The 19,767-nt window shown below is 47.1% G+C and overlaps 1 protein-coding gene across 7 annotated transcripts in view; it reads left to right on the forward strand.

The window, feature by feature from the left end:
- The window catches only part of DLGAP4 (DLG associated protein 4), a 47,254-nt gene extending 41,283 nt beyond the window's left edge, over positions 1 to 5,971 (forward strand). For all 7 annotated transcript variants that reach the window (XM_028499693.2, XM_028499692.2, XM_028499694.2 and 4 more), the window contains 3 exons: positions 3,627 to 3,718; positions 4,666 to 4,821; positions 5,668 to 5,971. In XM_028499693.2, the coding sequence (XP_028355494.1) occupies positions 3,627 to 3,718; positions 4,666 to 4,821; positions 5,668 to 5,886 (467 nt within the window). In that variant the 3' untranslated portion in view covers positions 5,887 to 5,971. The remainder of the gene's footprint in view (positions 1 to 3,626; positions 3,719 to 4,665; positions 4,822 to 5,667) is intronic.
- Positions 5,972 to 19,767: the final 13,796 nt, after the last annotated feature.

Below are 19,767 nucleotides of genomic sequence, written 5' to 3' on the forward strand. Positions count from 1 at the left end.
TTAAAATCCTGAATTGTAGAGGGAAGGGGGGAGGAGAAGCAAGACACGGTAGGGCAGGTTTTATTTATTTACACCAATGAATCAAAGATAAAAGGAGGAAAAAGGCATTTCGAAGGAGTTGGGAGTATGGCAGAATTGTTTTCATCTCCAGTAATGTTGTCAAAACACAAATGATGATGCAAAGTAAATGCCTGTCAGACAAACCCAAAGGAAGCTTATTTACACGTTTAGGATGAGCAGGGCTGTAAATGATGGTTTAATTGGGAAAATCTGCCTAGTCATTTGAACAAGCAGACCTAAAAACAGACATAACATAGTGCTGGGAGGAAAATAAATTTAAGGAAATTTCTTTTCCATTGCTTTAGTCTAATACATTTTCCCCATTCCTCTGCCTCTCTCTATTCCATTTTCATTTCCATTAGAAAAAACACTTCTCAGCATTTCCCAGGCTGCCCTTAACCTTTCTGACTCACTCACTTGGGGCCTGTGGAAGGCAAAGCATTCTCTCAATGACTGGAGACAGGCTCTGGACAGTACCCAACACACGTAGGCTGACCTCTGGAGCTGGGATGGTGGCTTCCTAAAAACAAACAGTGCAAGGGCTAATGGATTAGGGAAGGTGTGTAGAATGTTCAACTCGATGTCCAGCAAATAAAAGGCATTCAATAAATATGTTTCCTTACCTGCCACTCAGTAGGGAACTGGCATTTATTGACTGGGAAGAACTACACCAATACAGTAACAATGATTACTTCTAGATGGGAGGTTATGGTTGATAGATTTTTTTGTTGTTCTTGGTATTTTATTTAGGTTTTTTTTTTTAATTTTTCTTGGTGGGAGGGTTCAGTTTGTCTGATAGTAACTGGTTTTTCATAGCCAGAATCAGAAGTCATTAGAATTTTCTAATGTTGAATCAGTCTTGTATTACCAGAATAAACCCAGCTGAGTTATATTATTTTAGTACATTGTTGTACTTTTGTTAATATCTGATTTAATAATTTTGCCTTTCTTCAAAGGCAGAATTACTTGGCTGGTAATTTTCCTTTCTCATCCTTGTCCTGTTTTAGTATCAAGGTTATCTAGCTTCATAAAATGAGTTTGGGATGGTTCCTTTATTCATATTCTAAATCATCTCTCTGAATAAATTTCTTTTCTTCCATCCTCTCTGTCCTTTTAGAACTCTGATAGATGTATTTTAAGTCTCCCTCTCTCCTCCATGTCTCTCAGTCACTTTTTAAAAAATCGTCTCATTTTTTTAATACATCTGGTTGCTTCTTTTATTTCTTAAAATATAAGGTACCCGGGCTTCCCTGGTGGCGCAGTGGTTGAGAGTCCGCCTGCCGATGCGGGGGACACAGGTTCGTGCCCCGGTCCGGGAAAATCCCACATGCTGCAGAGCGGCTAGGCCCGTGAGCTATGGCCGCTGAGCCTGCGCGTCCGGAGCCTGTGCTCCACCACGGGAGAGGCCACAACAGTGAGAGGCCTGCATATCACAAAAAAAAAAAAAAAAAAAGGTACCTAAGTGCAGTCTTATGGTTAGGAATTCTCAGGAGAGACTTTTCCTTTTATTCCCATCCTACTTTTTTTTTTTTAATTTATTTATTTTATTTTTGGCTGCATCGGGTCTTTGTTGCTGCGCGCGGGCTTTTCTCTAATTTCAGCGAGCAGAGGCTAGTCTTCATTGCTGTACGCGGGCTTCTCATTGCTGTGGCTTCTCATGTTGCAGAGCACAGCCTCTAGGTGCGCAGGTTCCAGTAGTTGTGGCACATGGGCTTCAGTAGTTGTGGCTCACGGGCTCTAGAGCTCAGTAGTTGTGGCGCACGGGCCTAGTTGCTCCGCGGCATGTGGGGTCCTCCCAGGCCAGGGCTCGAACCCATGTCCCCTGCATTGGCAGGTGGATTCTTAACCACTGCGCCACCAGGGAAGCCCTCCCATCCTACTTTAGACCAAGCCAGGCACATATACCCACTACCTTCTGGGGGTGGGGGGGTCATTTTATCCCCAGCAGCTTAGCTATTCATTTAAGACGTCTTGTCTTGTTAATCTAGCAGTGTAAGTGTTTTGAGCCAGGAGCTTTTTCACTCCTGTCCTCCTTGTCCTTATTGGTTTTCATCAGGGTTTATTCTTTTTGCTGTGTCCATCATGGCCCTTGTTTCTGTGATGCCTGATTTTTCTCTTGCACTAGTCCCAGAGCTGTTTTATCCCCTTCCATTGTCTTGCATCTCTTTTCAGAGCACCTTACCTCTGCTTTGAACTATTGTTTAAATATTTGTGGCTAAATGTCACACTTTTCATCTGTTCTCTGGCAACAACTTTCTGGTGAATGCTCATCTGCCATTTACTGCTCCTATAACATGTTTAGCTCCTGTGTTGGTTCCTTTTTAATAACTAATTTCTGAATGAGGTGAAATTCTTCCCTCATGAGCTGCTGCTGTAAGTAGACCACTGTGGGAGAGGAGCCAGGACTGTGTCCCAGGCTGGCGGGAATTCCTCAGGCATGGTGATGGGTGCAGGGTGTGTTCTTCAGCCTGGTCTTCTCCCCAGGCAACTAGAGGGCGGTTACCATGCAGTGTCGTCCTCGTCCCCCTGCCCCGCACCTTTGGTGCTGAACCAGGTTCAGGAATGCTCCTGCTGCAGTCCACACCCCCTTTTTATTTCAAATAAGAGATTATTGGCTTCTCCTCTCAAGTTATGCTACTTTTGAGAACTCAGAACTGCCACCTTTATCTGAGCCTTTCAACCCCAAGAATCCTCCTTGTGTGGGTATCACTGCATGTGGCAGCCTTCCTCATATACTGCGTTCGAGAGTTCTGTCAGGAGATGGTTTGCATTTTGATTTCTTGTTTATACTCTGTTTTGCTTTTCAGTGATTTCTAAAAGGGGGTTAGGAGGTAGTACCGTCTTCCTGCCACCACTTTAAAACTGGAAATCACACTAAGAGATTTCAACCTTGTATTCCTGGTCTAAACACTTCATGGTGAACTCTTCTGTTGGACTCTCTTTTCTTTAAGACTTTTATGTTCATAATGAAAGTGCCCTATTCTTGGCATGTCCTATGTTCTCTCAGGGCTCCTGAAATTTGATGTGTCATTTTCTGTTTATTTACTCTCAGGAAGAATTTGAATGTATAAAACGGATTATCTATTCCTGGAAGGTTTTGTAAAACCTCACCTGTAAAAACTACAAAGGCCTGGTTCCTTTTTCTGGGGAAGATTTTTTAACTCCTGCTTCAGTTTTTTAAAACAGTTATTGGAAAAATTTTTTTAAAAAACAACAAAAAAAACAGTTATTGGCTTAATCAGATTTTTCTATTTATTCTTGAATCTATGATTGATAGTAATATATGTCTTCCTGAAAATTTTTTCCATTTAAACTTAGTCTTCAAATTTATTGCCATAAAATGTCCTTAGCAACTAGGGGATGGGGCTCACTTTATATGTCTGGTTTGCATTTTCCACAGTGAGAGTGGGTTAATGTGTAAATAAAATGAAGACTGACTGCCATCACCAAATACTGCTTGGCATCCTAAGGCGGGGAGGGGAGGTGAAAGCCATGACCCTGATCCTGCGTTCCACCCCAGCAGATCTTGTGCTCTGCTCAGTCTTTTTCCACCTTCTCTTTCTCAGTCTTAGGGAAAGTCCTCAGTGCTGTGGGCAGTGCCCAGCTACTGATGTCACAGAAATTCCAGCAGTTCCGGGGCCTCTGTGAGCAAAACTTGGTGAGTGTGACTCTTCTTCTTCCACAGTGGGTCTTCTAGCCAGATCCCCCGGCTGGATTAGCCTCTAAGCCTCTGTAACCTCCTCTCTAACATGGAGAAGGTGCTGCTTCCTCATGGCATTGGAAAGATGACAGTGGTGCATGTCAGTGCCTAGCACAGGAAAAGGGCCAGGAATGGTCCTTTCCGATCTCTACTACCTTCTGAAATAGAAAAGTGGACTCTATGTAAAAACAGCCACATGAAAGTTAAAAATCAGTTAGCACTGATTTATTTATATACAACATACTCTATATCTAAGAAGACAGTCAAGGTAAGAACTAAAGAAATAACCACCATGAGCCTTGGTGGGTTTCCCTCTCCTTCACCCTCGCCGCTAGGCAGCAGCTTTTCCTGTGGAAGCCTCTTTCCATCTGGCAGGGGTGGTGTACCCCCAGGGGTGGAGAACAGTGGCGAGTGTTTGTCTCTAGGACCAGTAGGGGTTTGGGCGTTCACTGGGGAAGTCCTGATGAGGAATGTGCTGTCAGAGAACAGAATGATGGGCTAGAAACCACACGGATTCTGTAATCACACCCACCTGGGAGTGATCCTGCCTCCTCCCTGTAAAATGAGACGAGTTGCCTGCCTGGCATACGCTGAGGCCATGAGGGCCTTCCTCACTGTAGCCCTACAGTGGTGGCGAAGGCCTCAGTCCCCGTGTGTGTGCAGGACCCACTCTCAGGATAGGACTCTCTCTCTCTCCCAAAGCTCTCCACCATCAGGGCCAGCAGTAATCAGGAACTGGGTTCGTTCGCTCATGCAGATACTGACCTGACCCTGGGAACAGGAGAGTAAGACCAGGCCTCAAGATAACCCAACCAGGGCTGGCAGAGCTAGGAGACAGTACTTGGGATGGGGTGCAGGACAGGCCTCTGCCCTGCTTGCCCCGCTGATCCCCATCTGTCCCACAGAACCCTGATGCCAACCCACGTCCAACAGCCCAGGACCTGGCAGGGTTCTGGGACCTGCTGCAGCTGTCCATCGAGGACATCAGCATGAAGTTTGATGAACTCTACCACCTCAAGGCCAACAGCTGGCAGCTGGTGGAGACCCCCGAGAAGAGGAAGGTGAGCATGGAGCAGTGCGGAGGGGAAGTCCAGGGACAAATTCCTGGTCGGCAATAACGCTGGCCACATCGGTCAGTGCTGCTTGGCTCCCTTCTCTGTGTGTCGTCTTTGAGCTGGGGGCTCACGTCCATCAGTGTGCGGGGTCCATGCTCGGCGCTCGTCCAGCATGCCACTCGCTCTGTGTAGTTGAGGCTGCCCCCCCCGAAGCATGCCTTCCTGCCCTGCATGTTCAGAAAGTGGGAGACATATGCCCACAGCCCAGAGCACTAGCGTAGACACAGCCGTTGGAACCCTGGAGGTAGAAAAACGGTCCTTCTCCTAGGACCACGCTGCCAGGAGTACAGGGGTCTGGACCCGATTCTGCCTCCTGGGCCAGCCTCTTCCCTGAGGCTCAGGCTTCCATCTGTAAAACAGTGGCACCCAATGACCCCTTTGGTTATTGGCTACTGGACTGTGGCCCTTGTGAGTTCTGATCCCCTAGAATAGCATGTGAAATGCGACCTGGGAGTCGGAGGCCCTGAATTTAAATCCCATCTCTGGCTATTTGATTCCTGCGTGAATTTCAGGCTCTCAGTGGTTCAAAGCAGGGGTGGGAAGAGGTGATCTGTCTGTCCCTTCCTACTAGAACATTCTAGGACTGTAAGCTTGCTTTTTGCTCCTATGCCTTGTGCTATTCCCACCATCATCGCTTCTTGTGGCTTCCTGATTCCAAATGTGTGTTGCTTGTGCCCGATGCGGGGAAGCTGGGGTGGAGGCTCCAGCTGCCAGCAAACGGTGGGTGGTAGCGCCACACAAAAGGTGGCACCTTTATTTTATTTTTCTTCTCTCCTCACTGTCTCACTAAAGGAAGAGAAGAAACTACCCCCTCCGGTCCCAAAGAAGCCAGCCAAATCCAAGCCGGCAGTGAGCCGCGACAAGGCCTCTGACGCTGGGGACAAGCAGCGTCAGGAGGCCCGCAAGAGGCTCCTGGCGGCCAAGCGGGCAGCTTCCGTGCGGCAGAACTCAGCCACGGAGAGTGCGGACAGCATCGAGATTTATGTCCCTGAGGCCCAGACCCGGCTCTGAGACCAGGAAGCAGGAAGCAAACAATTTTAAGTCATTAAAAAAAGAAACCTACAAACTAAATGCAAAAGGAACAAAAATTTCTCAACCTTTAGTGTGGTTATTCTGTCTAGAGACCCTGAGCCAACTTTCAAATTGACGCATACAAGGGCTCACAATTTGGCTTTTTTGGGTCCCTCCCAGCTTTAGGTTATGAAGACTTCACACAAAAAAATCAACAGAAACACAAAACTATAAAACTCTTTTTTCCTCTTGCTGGCCGTGGTGGACTAGATAGATGGACTTCGGCAACGCCCCGGCCCAGCCTCCAGACTACGGTCTTTTTACTTGCTCTATCTAATGAGAACTTAAACTAGCTTGTTTACAAGATGATGACAGCCCAAGGGCAGCCTTGGGCACCTACTAAGATGATGGACTTCGGCAACGCCCCGGCCCAGCCTCCAGACTACGGTCTTTTTACTTGCTCTATCTAATGAGAACTTAAACTAGCTTGTTTACAAGATGATGACAGCCCAAGGGCAGCCTTGGGCACCTGCCATGTCCTTCCTCCTTTTCCTGGCTACCCCAGCTCTGACCTTGGAGTTTTCATTCTTATGTTTTTCTCTTTTCCCTTAAGAGCTCACACAGGGGTCACTATTCTGACTATTGGCTTTCTGGTTCTCAGCCCTTTTTGTGGGTGAGCCCAGAAGACAGAGAGATGGACACGCGTCCCCTCCCCCACCAAGTGCTCACGCACGCGCGCGCGCGCGCGCGCAGATAGATATAGGTTCCTCTCAGCAGAAGCAGCCCTCCCACTGTGATCTGCCAGCCCTAGGCAGCGTCAGGCGGGTGACTCGCCTCTCTGAGATCATGAGGAGGGCTGAAGTCTTTGGGGGGGGGGGGGGATGAGATAAAAACCACAGCTTACCACACTCCAGACTCCCGCCTTTTTCTTCTCTCCAGCCCCTTCTTCCTTCAGCAAAATGTATGACCTAGAGTGACTTGCAGGGACCACTCAAGAGAGGGACCCCATTTTCCAGGGGTCATGTGTCCCTGGCCGAGCCTGTGTACAGTACCCGAGGGGCGGGCGGCTGTGTCTGTACGTATGTGTACATATGCACATAGACCTTAGAGTGTATATTTAACAAACGCCCCTCTGCTCACCCATGCCCACCAGCGCCACCGCTGGCTCTCGGGGGCACCTGGCAGGAGGCGGGTGTGTGAATAGCATATATTTTTACATGTACTATATCTAGGTGTGTGTACAAGTGTGTGTAAAAATATATACCTTGTGTGTAAGCAGCCCCCCCCTTTTCTTGTCTCTCACCTGACCGCACCCCCTCCCCCCCGGCAATGGGCCCATCTGCCCGGCCTCTGAGTTTTCTATTTTTTTACCCCGGTCATCCTTCTCTCTCCCCTGCCCCCTAGCCCCACTCCCAGGGTGTCATGAGCCCTGAGCTGCAATGGCCCAGGCCTGCAGGGTGAGGTGGGGGGCAGGGAGGGAGAGGGCGAGGCCAGGCCCGCAGCAAGCTCCGTGCACGAGGGCCTCTCTCCTGTGGCCACGGCTGCGGCACTGGAGACGTCCTCGTGTCCAGCACCTGCCACAGGGGCCCCGGGTGAACTGTGGGCCTGCTCTAGGGCCCATTCCAGCTTGGCCGCCGTCTGTGACCTTGGGCAAGTCACTTGACCTCTGTGTGCCTCAACTTCCTCCTCTGTAAAATGGGGACAGTCCCCGCCCCTCCCTACCTCACAGGCATGTTGTGAGAATAAATGAGGTAACGTGCACCACGGGCTCATGGTGTTATTGCAGCGGGACGGGCCAGGCTGGGATGAGGCGGGTGGAGTAGACGCCCCAGGAGACAGCCAGACCCCTTCCAAGTGGCAGCTCATCGGAGACAGGCTGACGAGTGCAAACTGTAACACCAGTGCTCTCATGCACCACCTCTGTGACCCCCGGCAAGAAAACTAAGCTCTCGGTTCCCTTCTCCGAAAGATGAGTGTGTAACATCTGCCTGCAGCTTCCTCCAGAGAAGTAAATGCTTCATCGTTGCTATATGGGAGCTGAGATGGGCTGCCCACGCTGACAACTCACGCCCCCTCCATAGACCCCGACTCTGCGTGCGCTTCACCCAGGACGGGGCACTCGGTACCCCAGCAGCTGCCTGCACCCTGACAGTTACATGCACTGGATGCACTTCCTGAGCACCTACCCTGCTCAGAGAGCTCACGCCCCAGTGGGGGAGACACGGAAAATGCCATAGGTGAGTTCCAGTCTACAGCAGATGGTAGAAAAGGAGATGCAGCACAGTGAGGCTGTGGGAACCCATGACAGCTCCGCCAAACCCAGGTCAAGCCTGAAGGACAGTGGGTATTAACCAGCTTCGGGAGATGGGGAAGGGATGCAGGGGAGGACAGGAGGAAACGTAGGTGCCCATGTCTGGTGGTAAGAACATGTGTTTCAGAAAGTTCTTGGGCCCGGCCGAGCTGCAGGCACCTGGTCTCCTCCCTTGGCACAACGCAGCGGAGGTGCTGGTGACCTCAAGCCCAGGGGAACCACCTTCCCAGGAACTTTGTTCGGGCTGCCCTGCCTTCCCCAGAGGGGCCGCTCGTGAGCTCATCTGAAGCCTGTGAGCCAGACCCCCTGCGGTAGGAGTGCTGTGCCCTCACGTCTAGATCCTGGTAGTGGTGGCTGAGCGTCCAGTGACCATGGATGGCTCAGATTAACTCCTGGGGCTGGCACCTTCCTGGACCTACCCCTGCCCTGAGACATGGCTGAGGGTGACTCGAAGGTAAGTGAACGGGTTTCAGGTTGCCTGGGCACTGAGCCAGATACTCAGAGCTGTGAGTGAACACAGGAGGCAGTCAGGCTGGACTTGACCGGCGAGCAGCCCAGCTCTACTGCTGACGGGCCTCGGGGAACTGGGTGGACCCCTACCCCTTCAGAGCCTGAGTGTTTCCGCAGCAGCAGGGGAGGGGCCTGGAGGGTTAGATCAGGGTCTCAGGGAGGGTCCTGCACTCCCTGTATCAGAGTACCTGGGCCCCCTCTCCCAGCCCTGCTGGTGCAGCAGAGGAGAGGCCCACCCTCCCCAAGTTGAAAGAATAGTTTAATGTCCTTTACCCAGAATCACCAACTGTCAAGATTTTGCCATATTTGCATTGTTCCTCCCGGGGACATACACAAACATCCCCCTCACCTTGAGCCATTTAAAAATAAGCTGCACATACCATGCTGCTTCACCCCCAAATACACCAGGCGACACCTAAGAATAAGGATATTCCTACATGAGCACAATACCACTATTACTCTCTAATTTAACAAACGAGTGACCCTCGAGCACCTCCCTTACCCAGGAGGGCACTTAGTGCCCAGACATTAATACCAGCTAAAGCAGGGCCATACTCCAAGTGCCCGAGCAGTTTCCTCCATGGCTTCTCCTTTGTATCCATCCAGGATCCAGTGAAGGAAGGATCATTCGCTGCTTTCAGTTATCATGTCTCTTTAGTCTCGTTGAATCAGAAACAGTTTCCCCACTTTTTTTTTTTTCATGACATTGACATTTTTTAAGTATCCAAGCATCTTAGAGAATGTTACATAATTTGGATTTCTGTTTTCTCATGACTCAGATTAAACAGTCTGAACAAGAAGATGGCTTAGATGATGTCCCATCTCCTGTACTCTGTTCTTTCAGGGAGGCATTTGTCATTACAGGGAAAGGCCGACAGCAGCTTCCCAGAGAAGCTGGGAGTGAGTCCTCGGTTTCTGCATTTCCAAAGCACAATCCTTGAGGGAACAGGGCCAAACAGAGACAGAAAGCACCCTCCTGAAGGCTGCAGGGTGCTGGGGAAGAGGAAAGGGAGCAGAGAAGGAGACTGTTCACCATCCCTGGGTCCCTGAGAACCACCCAGGGGCTGCAGGTCAGAAAGCAGGGAGGCCCAGGTTCCCCTGTAAACCTCCTGCTCCCCAAGAGTTTGTGGGTCCCAAGCCTTTCGGAGTCCCCGCCCCGTAGCCTGAGAGCAGAGAAAGAAGGCTCAGCCGTAGCCAGGAGCAGCACAGGGCTCAGGGGCCTTGTGGCCAGGCCAGTAGGACAAAGCCATTGTCACCAGTGGCCTGAGATCCAGAGACCGTGAGGACCCCCAGACCAACTGAGATGAAGTTCCTACCACCAGCACTGGAACGGGGTTTATAAAAGAAACTTAAAATGAAGTTGTATCAGGACTTCTCTGGTGGTCCAGTGGGTAAGACTCTGCGCTCCCAATGCAGGGGACCCAGGTTCGATCACTGGTTGGGGAACTAGGTGCTGCACGCATGCCACAACTAAGAGCCCACATGTCGCAACTAAGAAGTCTGCATGCCGCAACTAAGAGATGCCATGCCACATCTAAGACCTGGCACTAAATAAATAAATAAAAAAAAATAAATCTAAACAAAAAAATGAAGTTGTATCTCCTACTGATACGAATTTGGCTGATCTGAAAAATCAATGTGGTCCCCACTGCCTCTTCCCTATGGCAGCCAGAGGGACTCCTCGAAAATCCCCCTCTGCTCAGGACCCTTTGAAGCCTTCCCAGTACCAGCAAGAGAAAATCCAGCCTCCTCACCTTGGCCTTGGAGGCCTATGCCCACCTTTCTAGGTACATCTCCCATGGGAGCCCATCCCCTGCTCTCTGCCTTCCAGCCTCACCTCAGGCCTTGCACAGGGAGCCATGGCTCCCCCACCAATGCATCTATTCTTTCCTCAGCTCTCAGGCCAGCTGGCATTTCTGCAGTGAAACCTTCCCAAAGCACCTCAGCCAGGCCAGGCTGGTGCAAACCCCCTGCTCTAACTCTTGGAGCTGGACGGTCACTTCACTTACCTTGCCTTGTTGCTGTCACTGATGCTTAGATCTGTGAGATTACTTATGAATATCTGTCTCCACCAGGAAACAATGGGCTCCCTGAGGGCAGGAATAGAGTTTTTTTCACTAGTCTCAGTGCCTAGCACAGAGGAGAGCCTCAAGAACTGTTTTCTAAATGAATGACCTTGTTGCGGGGAGTAGAGGTGGGACTTCACAGAGAAGGTCATATTTGAGCTGGGCCTTGAAGGATGAGCAGGAGTTCCCCAAGCTGTGGCAGTGAAGGGCACAGCAAGCAGTGGCAGAAGTCTAAGCCTGTGCTGCCGCTCAGGGAAGGGGCGGTGCTGGACAAGCCTTGAATGCCAGGTTAAGTAGTAAGGGCTTTTTTTTTTGGCAGCGGGGGGAGGGTACGCGGGCCTCTCACTGTCGTGGCCTCTCCCGTCGCGGAGCACAGGCTCCAGATGCGCAGGCTCAGCGGCCATGGCTCACGGGCCCAGCCGCCCTGCGGAATGTGGGATCTTCCCGGACCGGGGCACGAACCCGCATCTCCTGCATCGGCAGGCGGACTCTCACCCACTGCGCCACCAGGGAAGCCCGTTAGGGCTTTTACCAGCTTTGAACAGAGCAAGGACACTTCCTTCCACAGAACCCAGCTTCCCATAAGACAGAAGCCCCCAGTCCAAGCCTCCATGGAGCCATGGTACTCTGGTGACCCAGTCAGCACCACGGTTTGTCTCTAAAACATGTCAGCGGACCCCAGGCCTGGTGAAGCCCTGTGACCAACAGGGGACATGGGCCCTTGGAGACCCTCAACTGCTAATAGCTTTAACCTCCTACAGACTGACAACTCCAACATCTAAGTCTACAACCTGTACCTTTCCTTGACCTTTGTACTTCCCACTCACCTCCACTTAGACGTCTAACAGGTGATCTCAAAGTTAACACGTCCACCAACCAGTAAAAGGAAGTGAGAATAGTTAGAAAAATCACCATTTGACAACCATCATAGTAACAACTGGATCATCCGTGCGTGTTAAAAGCCATGGGTAAAAGTTTGATGAGGAACAGAATATTTAGTCTCAAAGGAGCACCCCACAAATTACCTATTAATGAACACATTAATTACAAAAGGGAAAAACAGTAATTTTCTGATAAATAAATCTGGCAGACACTAGATGGCCAAAGTTAATTTTTCCGATCACTGGTAATAATGACATCATACGTGTTTCCTGGTAAGATGCACTGGGAAGAGTACAGCATCACTTCTGTGATATTCCTGTCAAAAATCCATGACCTGAAGCTAATCATGAGGGAGCACCAAGTAACTGGCTGGGACTCTCCAAAAACGTCAGTGCATGAAAGACACAGAAAAGCTAAAGGACAGTTCTAAGGGACCGAGATTAAAGACATTTCAATAGATGCAGAATAAACATTTGATAAAACCCAACACACTTTCATGATAAAAATGCTCAACAAATTAGAACATCCTCAAGCTGATAATGGACATCCAAAAAAAAAAAAAAAAAATCCACAGCTAACGTGTTTAATGGTGAAAGACTGAAAGCTTTCCCCTCAAGATAAGGAACAAGACGAAGAGGTTCACTCTTGCCACTTCTATTCAATATTGTACGGTAGGTTCCAGCCAGGGCCTTTAGGCAAGAATGAATAAATGAATGAATGGATGGCATCTAAATTGGAAAGAAAGAAGTTAAACTACCTCTATTTGCAGATAACATGATCTTTCATATAGAAAACCCTAAGGTATCCACAAAAAAATTATCAGAGTTAATAAATTAGTTCAGCAGTGTTCCTGGAAGCAAGATCAATGTACAAAAACCAATCGTATCTCTACTGTGATATAATAAATAATAAATATTTGGTCTTCATCCCTAGTTCCTGGTACACAGCTCCTGAAACCCTTGGACTCTCTGGAGTGATGAGAATCTTTTGTATGCTAATGGCAGGACTGGTGGCTGGGGGCCCCTAGATAGCTTCAGGATGGGGGCTGGTTGCTAGAAAGACCAAGGCATGGTTAGCGGGTTAGAAATTTCAGCCTCATTCCCCAACTTCCAGGGAGGGAAGAGGGGCTGGAGATTAAATCAGTCATAATGGCCAAAGATTTAATCATGCCTCTGTAATGAAACCTCCGTAAAAACCCCTACACAACAGAGTTTGGAGTGCTTCCAGGCTGGTGAACACTTCAAGGTGCTGAGAAGATGGCATCCCTGGAGAGGGCATGGAAGCTCCCCCCTTCCCCTGCCCCCACTTTGTCCTGTGCATCTCTTCCATTTGGCTGTTCCTGAGTTGTAAACTGATCATAGTAATTAAACTGCTTTCCTGAGTTCTATGAGCAGTTCTAAGAAATTATTATCCTGGTGTTGCAGGAAAGGGGACCCCTTCCAGGGCCCAAGAGTAGGCTCTTGTCTAACACTCAGAGATGAACTGTCTGAGGAGACACACGTGCTGAGAAAGCAAAAGAATTTATCGGGAAGGGGTGCCCAGGCAGAATTTATAGGGTAAGGGAACCCAGGAGAACTGCTCTGCCACATGGCTCAAAGTCTCAGGGTTTATGGTAATGGGATTAGTTTCCGGGCTGTCTCTGGCCAATCATCTTGCTTGGCCCATAGTCTCACTCGGGATCCTTCCTGGTGGCAGGCTCCTCTCTCAGCCAAGATGGATTCCAGTCCTTATCGGGACTTCCTGTTGTGAGACAACTCAGGCAAGGGAGCCTGGCTAAGGCTGGTGGTTTGGGTCAACAGCTCCCTAACACTGGCGGGGAGGGATGTGTAGTAACCCACAATTTGTAGTCAAGTTGGACAAAAGTATGGGTAACCTGGGTCTGATGTGAGGGAAATCTTGTGGGACTGAGCCCTTAAACCTGTGGCATCTGACACTAACTCCAGGTAATTAGGGTTAGAATTGAACCGAATAGTAGGACATCCAATTGGTGTCCAGAGAGTTGGAGAATTGACTGGTGTGAGGAAAATACCCACATATTTGGTGTCAGAAGTATCGTGAGTAAAAACAGTTCAACTACCAGTGAACACACTGAAAATGAGTTTAAGAAAACAATTCCATTTACAATAGCATCAAAAGACTAAAACGCTTAGGAATACATTTACCAAAAGAAGTACAAGACTTGTAAACTGAAAACTACAAAACATCATTAAGAGAAATTTTAAAAGATCGAAGTAAAAGGAAAGGCACTTCATGTTCATGGATCAGAAGACTTAATATTGTTAAGACAGCAATACTCCCCCAAATTAACCTACAGGTTGAGCACAATCTCTATCAAAATCCCAGCTGCCTTTTCTGTAGAAATTGACAAGCTGATCTTAATTGATATGGAAATGCAAGAGACTCTGAATAGCCAAGCAATAGTGAAAAAGAAGAACAAAGTTGGACGAAACACTTCCTGATTACAAAACTAAAGTAATCAAGATTGTGTGGTACTGCCATAAGGGTAGACATATATATCAATGAAGTAGAATTGAGAGTCCAGAAATAACCCATACATTTATGGACAACTGATTTTCAACAAGAGAGCCAAGAAAATTCAATGGAGAAAGAATAGTCTTTTCAGCAAATGGTGCTGCAACAACTGGATATCCACATGCAAAAGAAGCAAGTTAGACCCTTACCTCACTCCCTATACAAAATTAACTTAAAGTGGATTAGAGACCTAAATTGAAGAGCTAAAACTACAAAACTCTTAGGATAAAACATAGGTATAAATATTTACAACCTTGGATTAGGCAATGGTTTCATGGATATGATAAAAAAAAAAAAGGCACAAGAAACCAAAGAAAAAATAAACTTCATCAAAGTTAAAAACATTTATGCATCTTTAAACAAACCCAAAAATGAAAAGATAACCCACAGAATGGGAGAGAAGATTTGAAAATCATATACCTGGTAAGGGTGTAATAGCTAGACTATACAAAGCAACTTTGCAACCCAACAACAAAAAAAGAAATTTTAAAATGGGCAAAATATCTGAATAATCATTTCTTCAAAGAAGATATACAAATGTCCAATCAGCACGTGAAGAGGTGTTCAAGATAACAAGTCTTTAGGGAAATGCTAATCAAAACCACAATGAGATACCACTTCACACCCAACAGAATGACTAGAAGACTAGTATTAGTGAGGATGTGGAGAAACTGGAACCCTCACACATTTTTGGTGGTAATGTAAAACAACGCAGCACTGAGGAAAACAGTTTGGAAGCCCCAAACTGTTTAAACATAGAGTTAACAGATGACCCAGCAATTCCACTTTTAGATATATATCCAAAAAAGTGAATATATACATCCACACATAAACTTATACACCAATATTCATAGTATCATTATTTATAATAGCCAAAAAGTGGAAACAACCCAAATATCAATCAACTGATAAATATGTAAACAAAATGTGGTATAGCAATAAAATGGAATACTATTCAGCAATAAAAAGAATGAAGTACTGATACACGTTATAACATAGATGAACCTTGAAAACATTATGCTAAGTGAAAGGAGGCAGTCACAAAACGCCACATATTATATGATTCCATTTACATTAAATTTCCAGAGTAAACAAATCCGGAGACAGAAGATAGATTAGTGTTTGCCAGGGGATGAGGGGAAGGGGAAGTGGGGAGTGACTGCTAATGAGTATGCTGATTCTTGGGGGATGATAAAATGTTCTGGAATTACATGGTGGTGATGGTTGTATAACTCTGTGAGTATTCTAAAACCACTGAATTGTACACTTGAAAAGGGTGAATTTTATGGTATACAAAAATTATATAAATTTTAAAAATTATTTTAAACAGAGAAGTCCACAGAATGGAAGAAAATTTTTGCAAATCATATTATCTGATAAGGAATTAATATCCAGAATATACAAAAAAACTCTTACAACTCAACAACAAAAAAAGCTGATTTTTTTTCTGCGGGGTGGGGTGGGCATGTCATGTGGCATGCAGGATCCCAGTTCCCTGACCAGGGATCGAACCCGTGCCCCCTGCAGTGGACTCATGGAGTCTTAACCACTGGACCACCAGGGAAGTCCAACAACCTGATTTTTTAAATGGGCAAAGAATTTGAATAGACATTTCTCCAAAGAAGATACACAAATGGTCAATAAGCACATGAAAAGATACTTAACATTAGTTATTATGGAAATACAAATCAAAACCACAATGAGATATCACTTCACACCCATTAGGATGACTATTATTAAAAAGAAAGAAAGGAAGGAAGGAAGGGAGGAAGGAAGAAAGAAGAACAGAAAATAACAAGTGTTGGCGAGGATGTAGAGAAATTACAACCCTTGCGTACTGTTGGTGGGAATGTAAAATGGTACAGCTTCTGTGGAAAACGGTATGGCGGTTCCTCAAACAAATTAAAAACAGAATTACCATATAATCCTGCAATTTTGCTTCTGGATGTATACCCCCAAAGAATAAAAAGCAAGGACATGAAAAGATATTTGTACTACACCCATGTTAATAGCAGCATTATTCACAACAGCCAAAAGATGGAAAGAACCACATCACATGTCTGGTGACAGATGAATGGATAAGCAAAATGTGGTCTCTCCACACAATGGAATATTATTTAGCCTTAAAAAGTAAAACAATTCTGACATATGCTAAAAAATGGATGAACCTTGAAGAAATTATGCTAAGTGAAATAAGCTGGCCACAAAAGGACAAATACTGTTTGATTCCACTTATAGGAGGGACACAGAGTAGTCAAATTCATAGAGACAGAAAGTAGAATGGTGGTTACCTAGCAGCTCAGGGAAAAGAAGAGGGAGTTACTATTTAATGGCTACAGAATTTATCAATAGTTCTGGAGATGGATGGTAGTGATAGTTGTACAACAATGTGAATGTACTTAATGCCACTGAACTGTACACTTAAAATTGGTTAAAATGATAAATTTTGTTATTTTACCATACACACACATACACACACACACACACACACACACACACACACACACACAGAGAAGGAGATCAAAGAAATATGATAACCTTGGATTGGCTATTGGACCAGAAAGAAATTTTTTATAAAGGACATTATTGGGATAATTGGCAAAACCTGAATATGGATTGTAAATTAGATAATAGTATTAAATCGGGGGCTTCCCTGGTGGCGCGGTGAGGCCCGCATACAACAACAACAACAACAAAAAAAAAAAAAAAAAAAATCGGGACTTCCCTGGTGGCACAGTGGATAAGAATCCGCCTGCCAATGCAGGGGACACGGGTTCGAGCCCTGGTCTGGGAGGATCCCACATGCCGTAGAGCAACTAAGCCCGTGTGCCACAACTACTGAACCTGCGCTCTAGAGCCCGTGAGCCACAACTACTGAGCCCGCCTGCCACAGCTACTGAAGCCCACATGCTTAGAGCCCATGCTCCGCAACAAGAGAAGCCACCTTAGTGAGAAGCCCACGCACCACAATGAAGAGTAGCCCCCAATCACCACAACTAGAGAAAGCCTGCGCAGCAACTAAGACCCAATGCAGCCAAAAATAAAAAAATTAAATCTTAAAAAAAAAAAGTATTAAATCAATGTTAAAATTTTCCTGATGTTTACAAGGATATATTGTACAACATGGGGAACATAGCCAATATTTTACAGTAACTATAAGTGGAGTATAACCTTTAAAAATTGTGAATCACTATATTGTACACCTGTAACTTATAATACTGTACATCAACTATATTTCAATAAAAATTTTTTTCCTGATTTTAATCACTGTATTATGGATATGTAATATAATCTCCTTTTTAGGAGATACTCACTGAAGTACTTCGGGGTAAAAGGGCTTGATGTGTGCAACTTACTCTCAAATGGTTGGGGAGGAGGATACACACACACACGGAAGACGGCATAATAAAGCCAAATGTTAACAATTAGAGAATCTGGGTGAAGGTGTATATAGGAGCTCTTTGTACAGTTCTTGTAACTTTACTGTAAGTGTGAAACTATTTCAAAGTTTTTAAAATTTAATATGTCCAAAATAGAACTTCTGATCTCTCACCAAACCTGCTCCTTCCATAAGAGACTCATCTTAGAAAATGGAAGCTCTTTCTTTCCAGCTGCTCAGACCAGAACCCTTGGAGTCTTCAAGTCTTCCTTGACTCTCACACACATACCAATCCATGCGAAAATCCTATTGGATGCAACTTCAAAATACGTCCAGATGGGAATTCCCTGGTGATCCAGTGGTTAAGACTACACGCGTTCACTGCCGAGGGCCCAGGTTTGATCCCTGGTCGGGGAAATAAGATCCTACAAGCCGCACTGCATGGCCACCCTCCCTCCCGAGCCAAAAAAATATGTCCAGAATCCCATCACTTCTCCCACGGCCACCACACTAGTCTGGACACCTCATCCTGTTGAATAGCTCCTCACTGGTCTCCCTGCTTCCCCCTCCCCAACCCCAAAGGGGATTCAGTTAGAACATAAGCCAGATCATGCCACCCTTCTGCTCAGAACTCTGATGTCTCACAGCGGCCTACGAGTGTAAGCAGGTAAGTTAAGGGGTCCCTGGAGAAAGAGAACCAGGCATGGCTTTCTTGACATAAGAGAAGCCATTTTGGCCTAAGTCATTTTGTGATCTAAGCCTGACCACTATGCTTGCCCTTGAACAGGTCTCAGTAATTAATGATCTTAACAAAGGAATGCAGGAACAGAGAAAAGGCAGTCAAACAACAGTGCACTGATAAAGCAGAGTCCTAGTTCCTCCTCAAGGGATAGGCATAATAACTTGTCTTTGCGCTCTGCAGGGACTAAGACCCCCCACCCCAGGTGGAGGACAGAATGATGATGCTGACCCTCCTGACTTCAGCTAAAGCTTGGACCTTGGCCCCATTTCCATGCGGATTTCTCCTCTGCTCAAGCCCCTTCATGAATATGCATGTACCCTTAGCTTAAAACTTCCCCAGTTTTGCTGTTCAGGGAAACACTGCTTTGGGAAAGATCACCAGCAAGATTCTCCTTACTGGCTGCAAGTAATAATAAATCCTTCCTTCTCCTGATCTTTGGCTTGTTAGTGTCTATTGGCTTGACACCCACCAAGAGGCAAACCCAGTTTTGGGGTAACACAAGGATCCCCGGGCTAGGTCCCTAGTGCTTCTCAGACCTCCTCTCCCACCCCCGTCCCCTCAGTCACACTGACCTCCTGCTGCTCCTTGACCGTGACCTGGGCAAGCTCCCCCTACAGGACTTCTGCCTCAGAGGCTCACTGGGCTGGCTCACCCCCTCACATCCTTCAGCGCTGCCCAAATGTCACTTCCTGGGAGGCAGCCCCACCTCCTGTTACTCTCTCTCCCCTCACCTAGTTTTATTCTTCCTCAAGGCATTTATTTCTACCCTCCAAGCCATGGAGCTACTTGTTCATGGTATTTCCCTCCACAAGAACAAATGCTTCCTGAGTGCAATTACTTGAGTATTTACCCCAGCACCCAAGCACAGTGCCTGGCAGGTAGCAGGTGTCAGTTAATATTTACAGAGTAAGTAATTGGGCGCTGACAAGTTCCCTTGGGGGCTTCCCTGGTGGCGCAGTGGTTGAGAGTCCGCCTGCCGATGCAGGGGACGCGGGTTGGTACCCCGGTCTGGGAAGATCCCACATGCCGCGGAGCGGCTGAGCCCGTGAGCCATGGCCGCTGAGCCTGCGCGTCCGGAGCCTGTGCTCCGCAATGGGAGAGGCCACAACAGTGAGGCCCGCGTACCGCAAAAAAAAAAATAAAATAAAATAAAAAAATAAAGTTCCCTTGGGAACGTCCGGGTTGGATTAAAGGGGAGAGAGAGCAGGGCGGGAGTCCAGGTAGGGGCTGATGGGTAAGGTGTTCGTTCACGGGTCAAAATGATGGACCTGATGCCCGATGGCAGAGGGGATGGGTCTGTCCTTCCAGGCTCCATCCTCCAACTCAGGCCAACAAGAGGGGGATAGGGGGTGCAGCCCCTTTGGCAAGGATGCTCCGAGGGTCCGCTAGCCCCTGCTCCTCTCGCTGGCTCCCCAGGGTCTACGTGGGTCTTTCTGGCCACTCTTTCACTGAATTCTCA

Source organism: Physeter macrocephalus, chromosome 14 (genome assembly GCF_002837175.3).
Source record: "Physeter macrocephalus isolate SW-GA chromosome 14, ASM283717v5, whole genome shotgun sequence".
Taxonomy (NCBI): Eukaryota; Metazoa; Chordata; class Mammalia; order Artiodactyla; family Physeteridae; genus Physeter; species Physeter macrocephalus.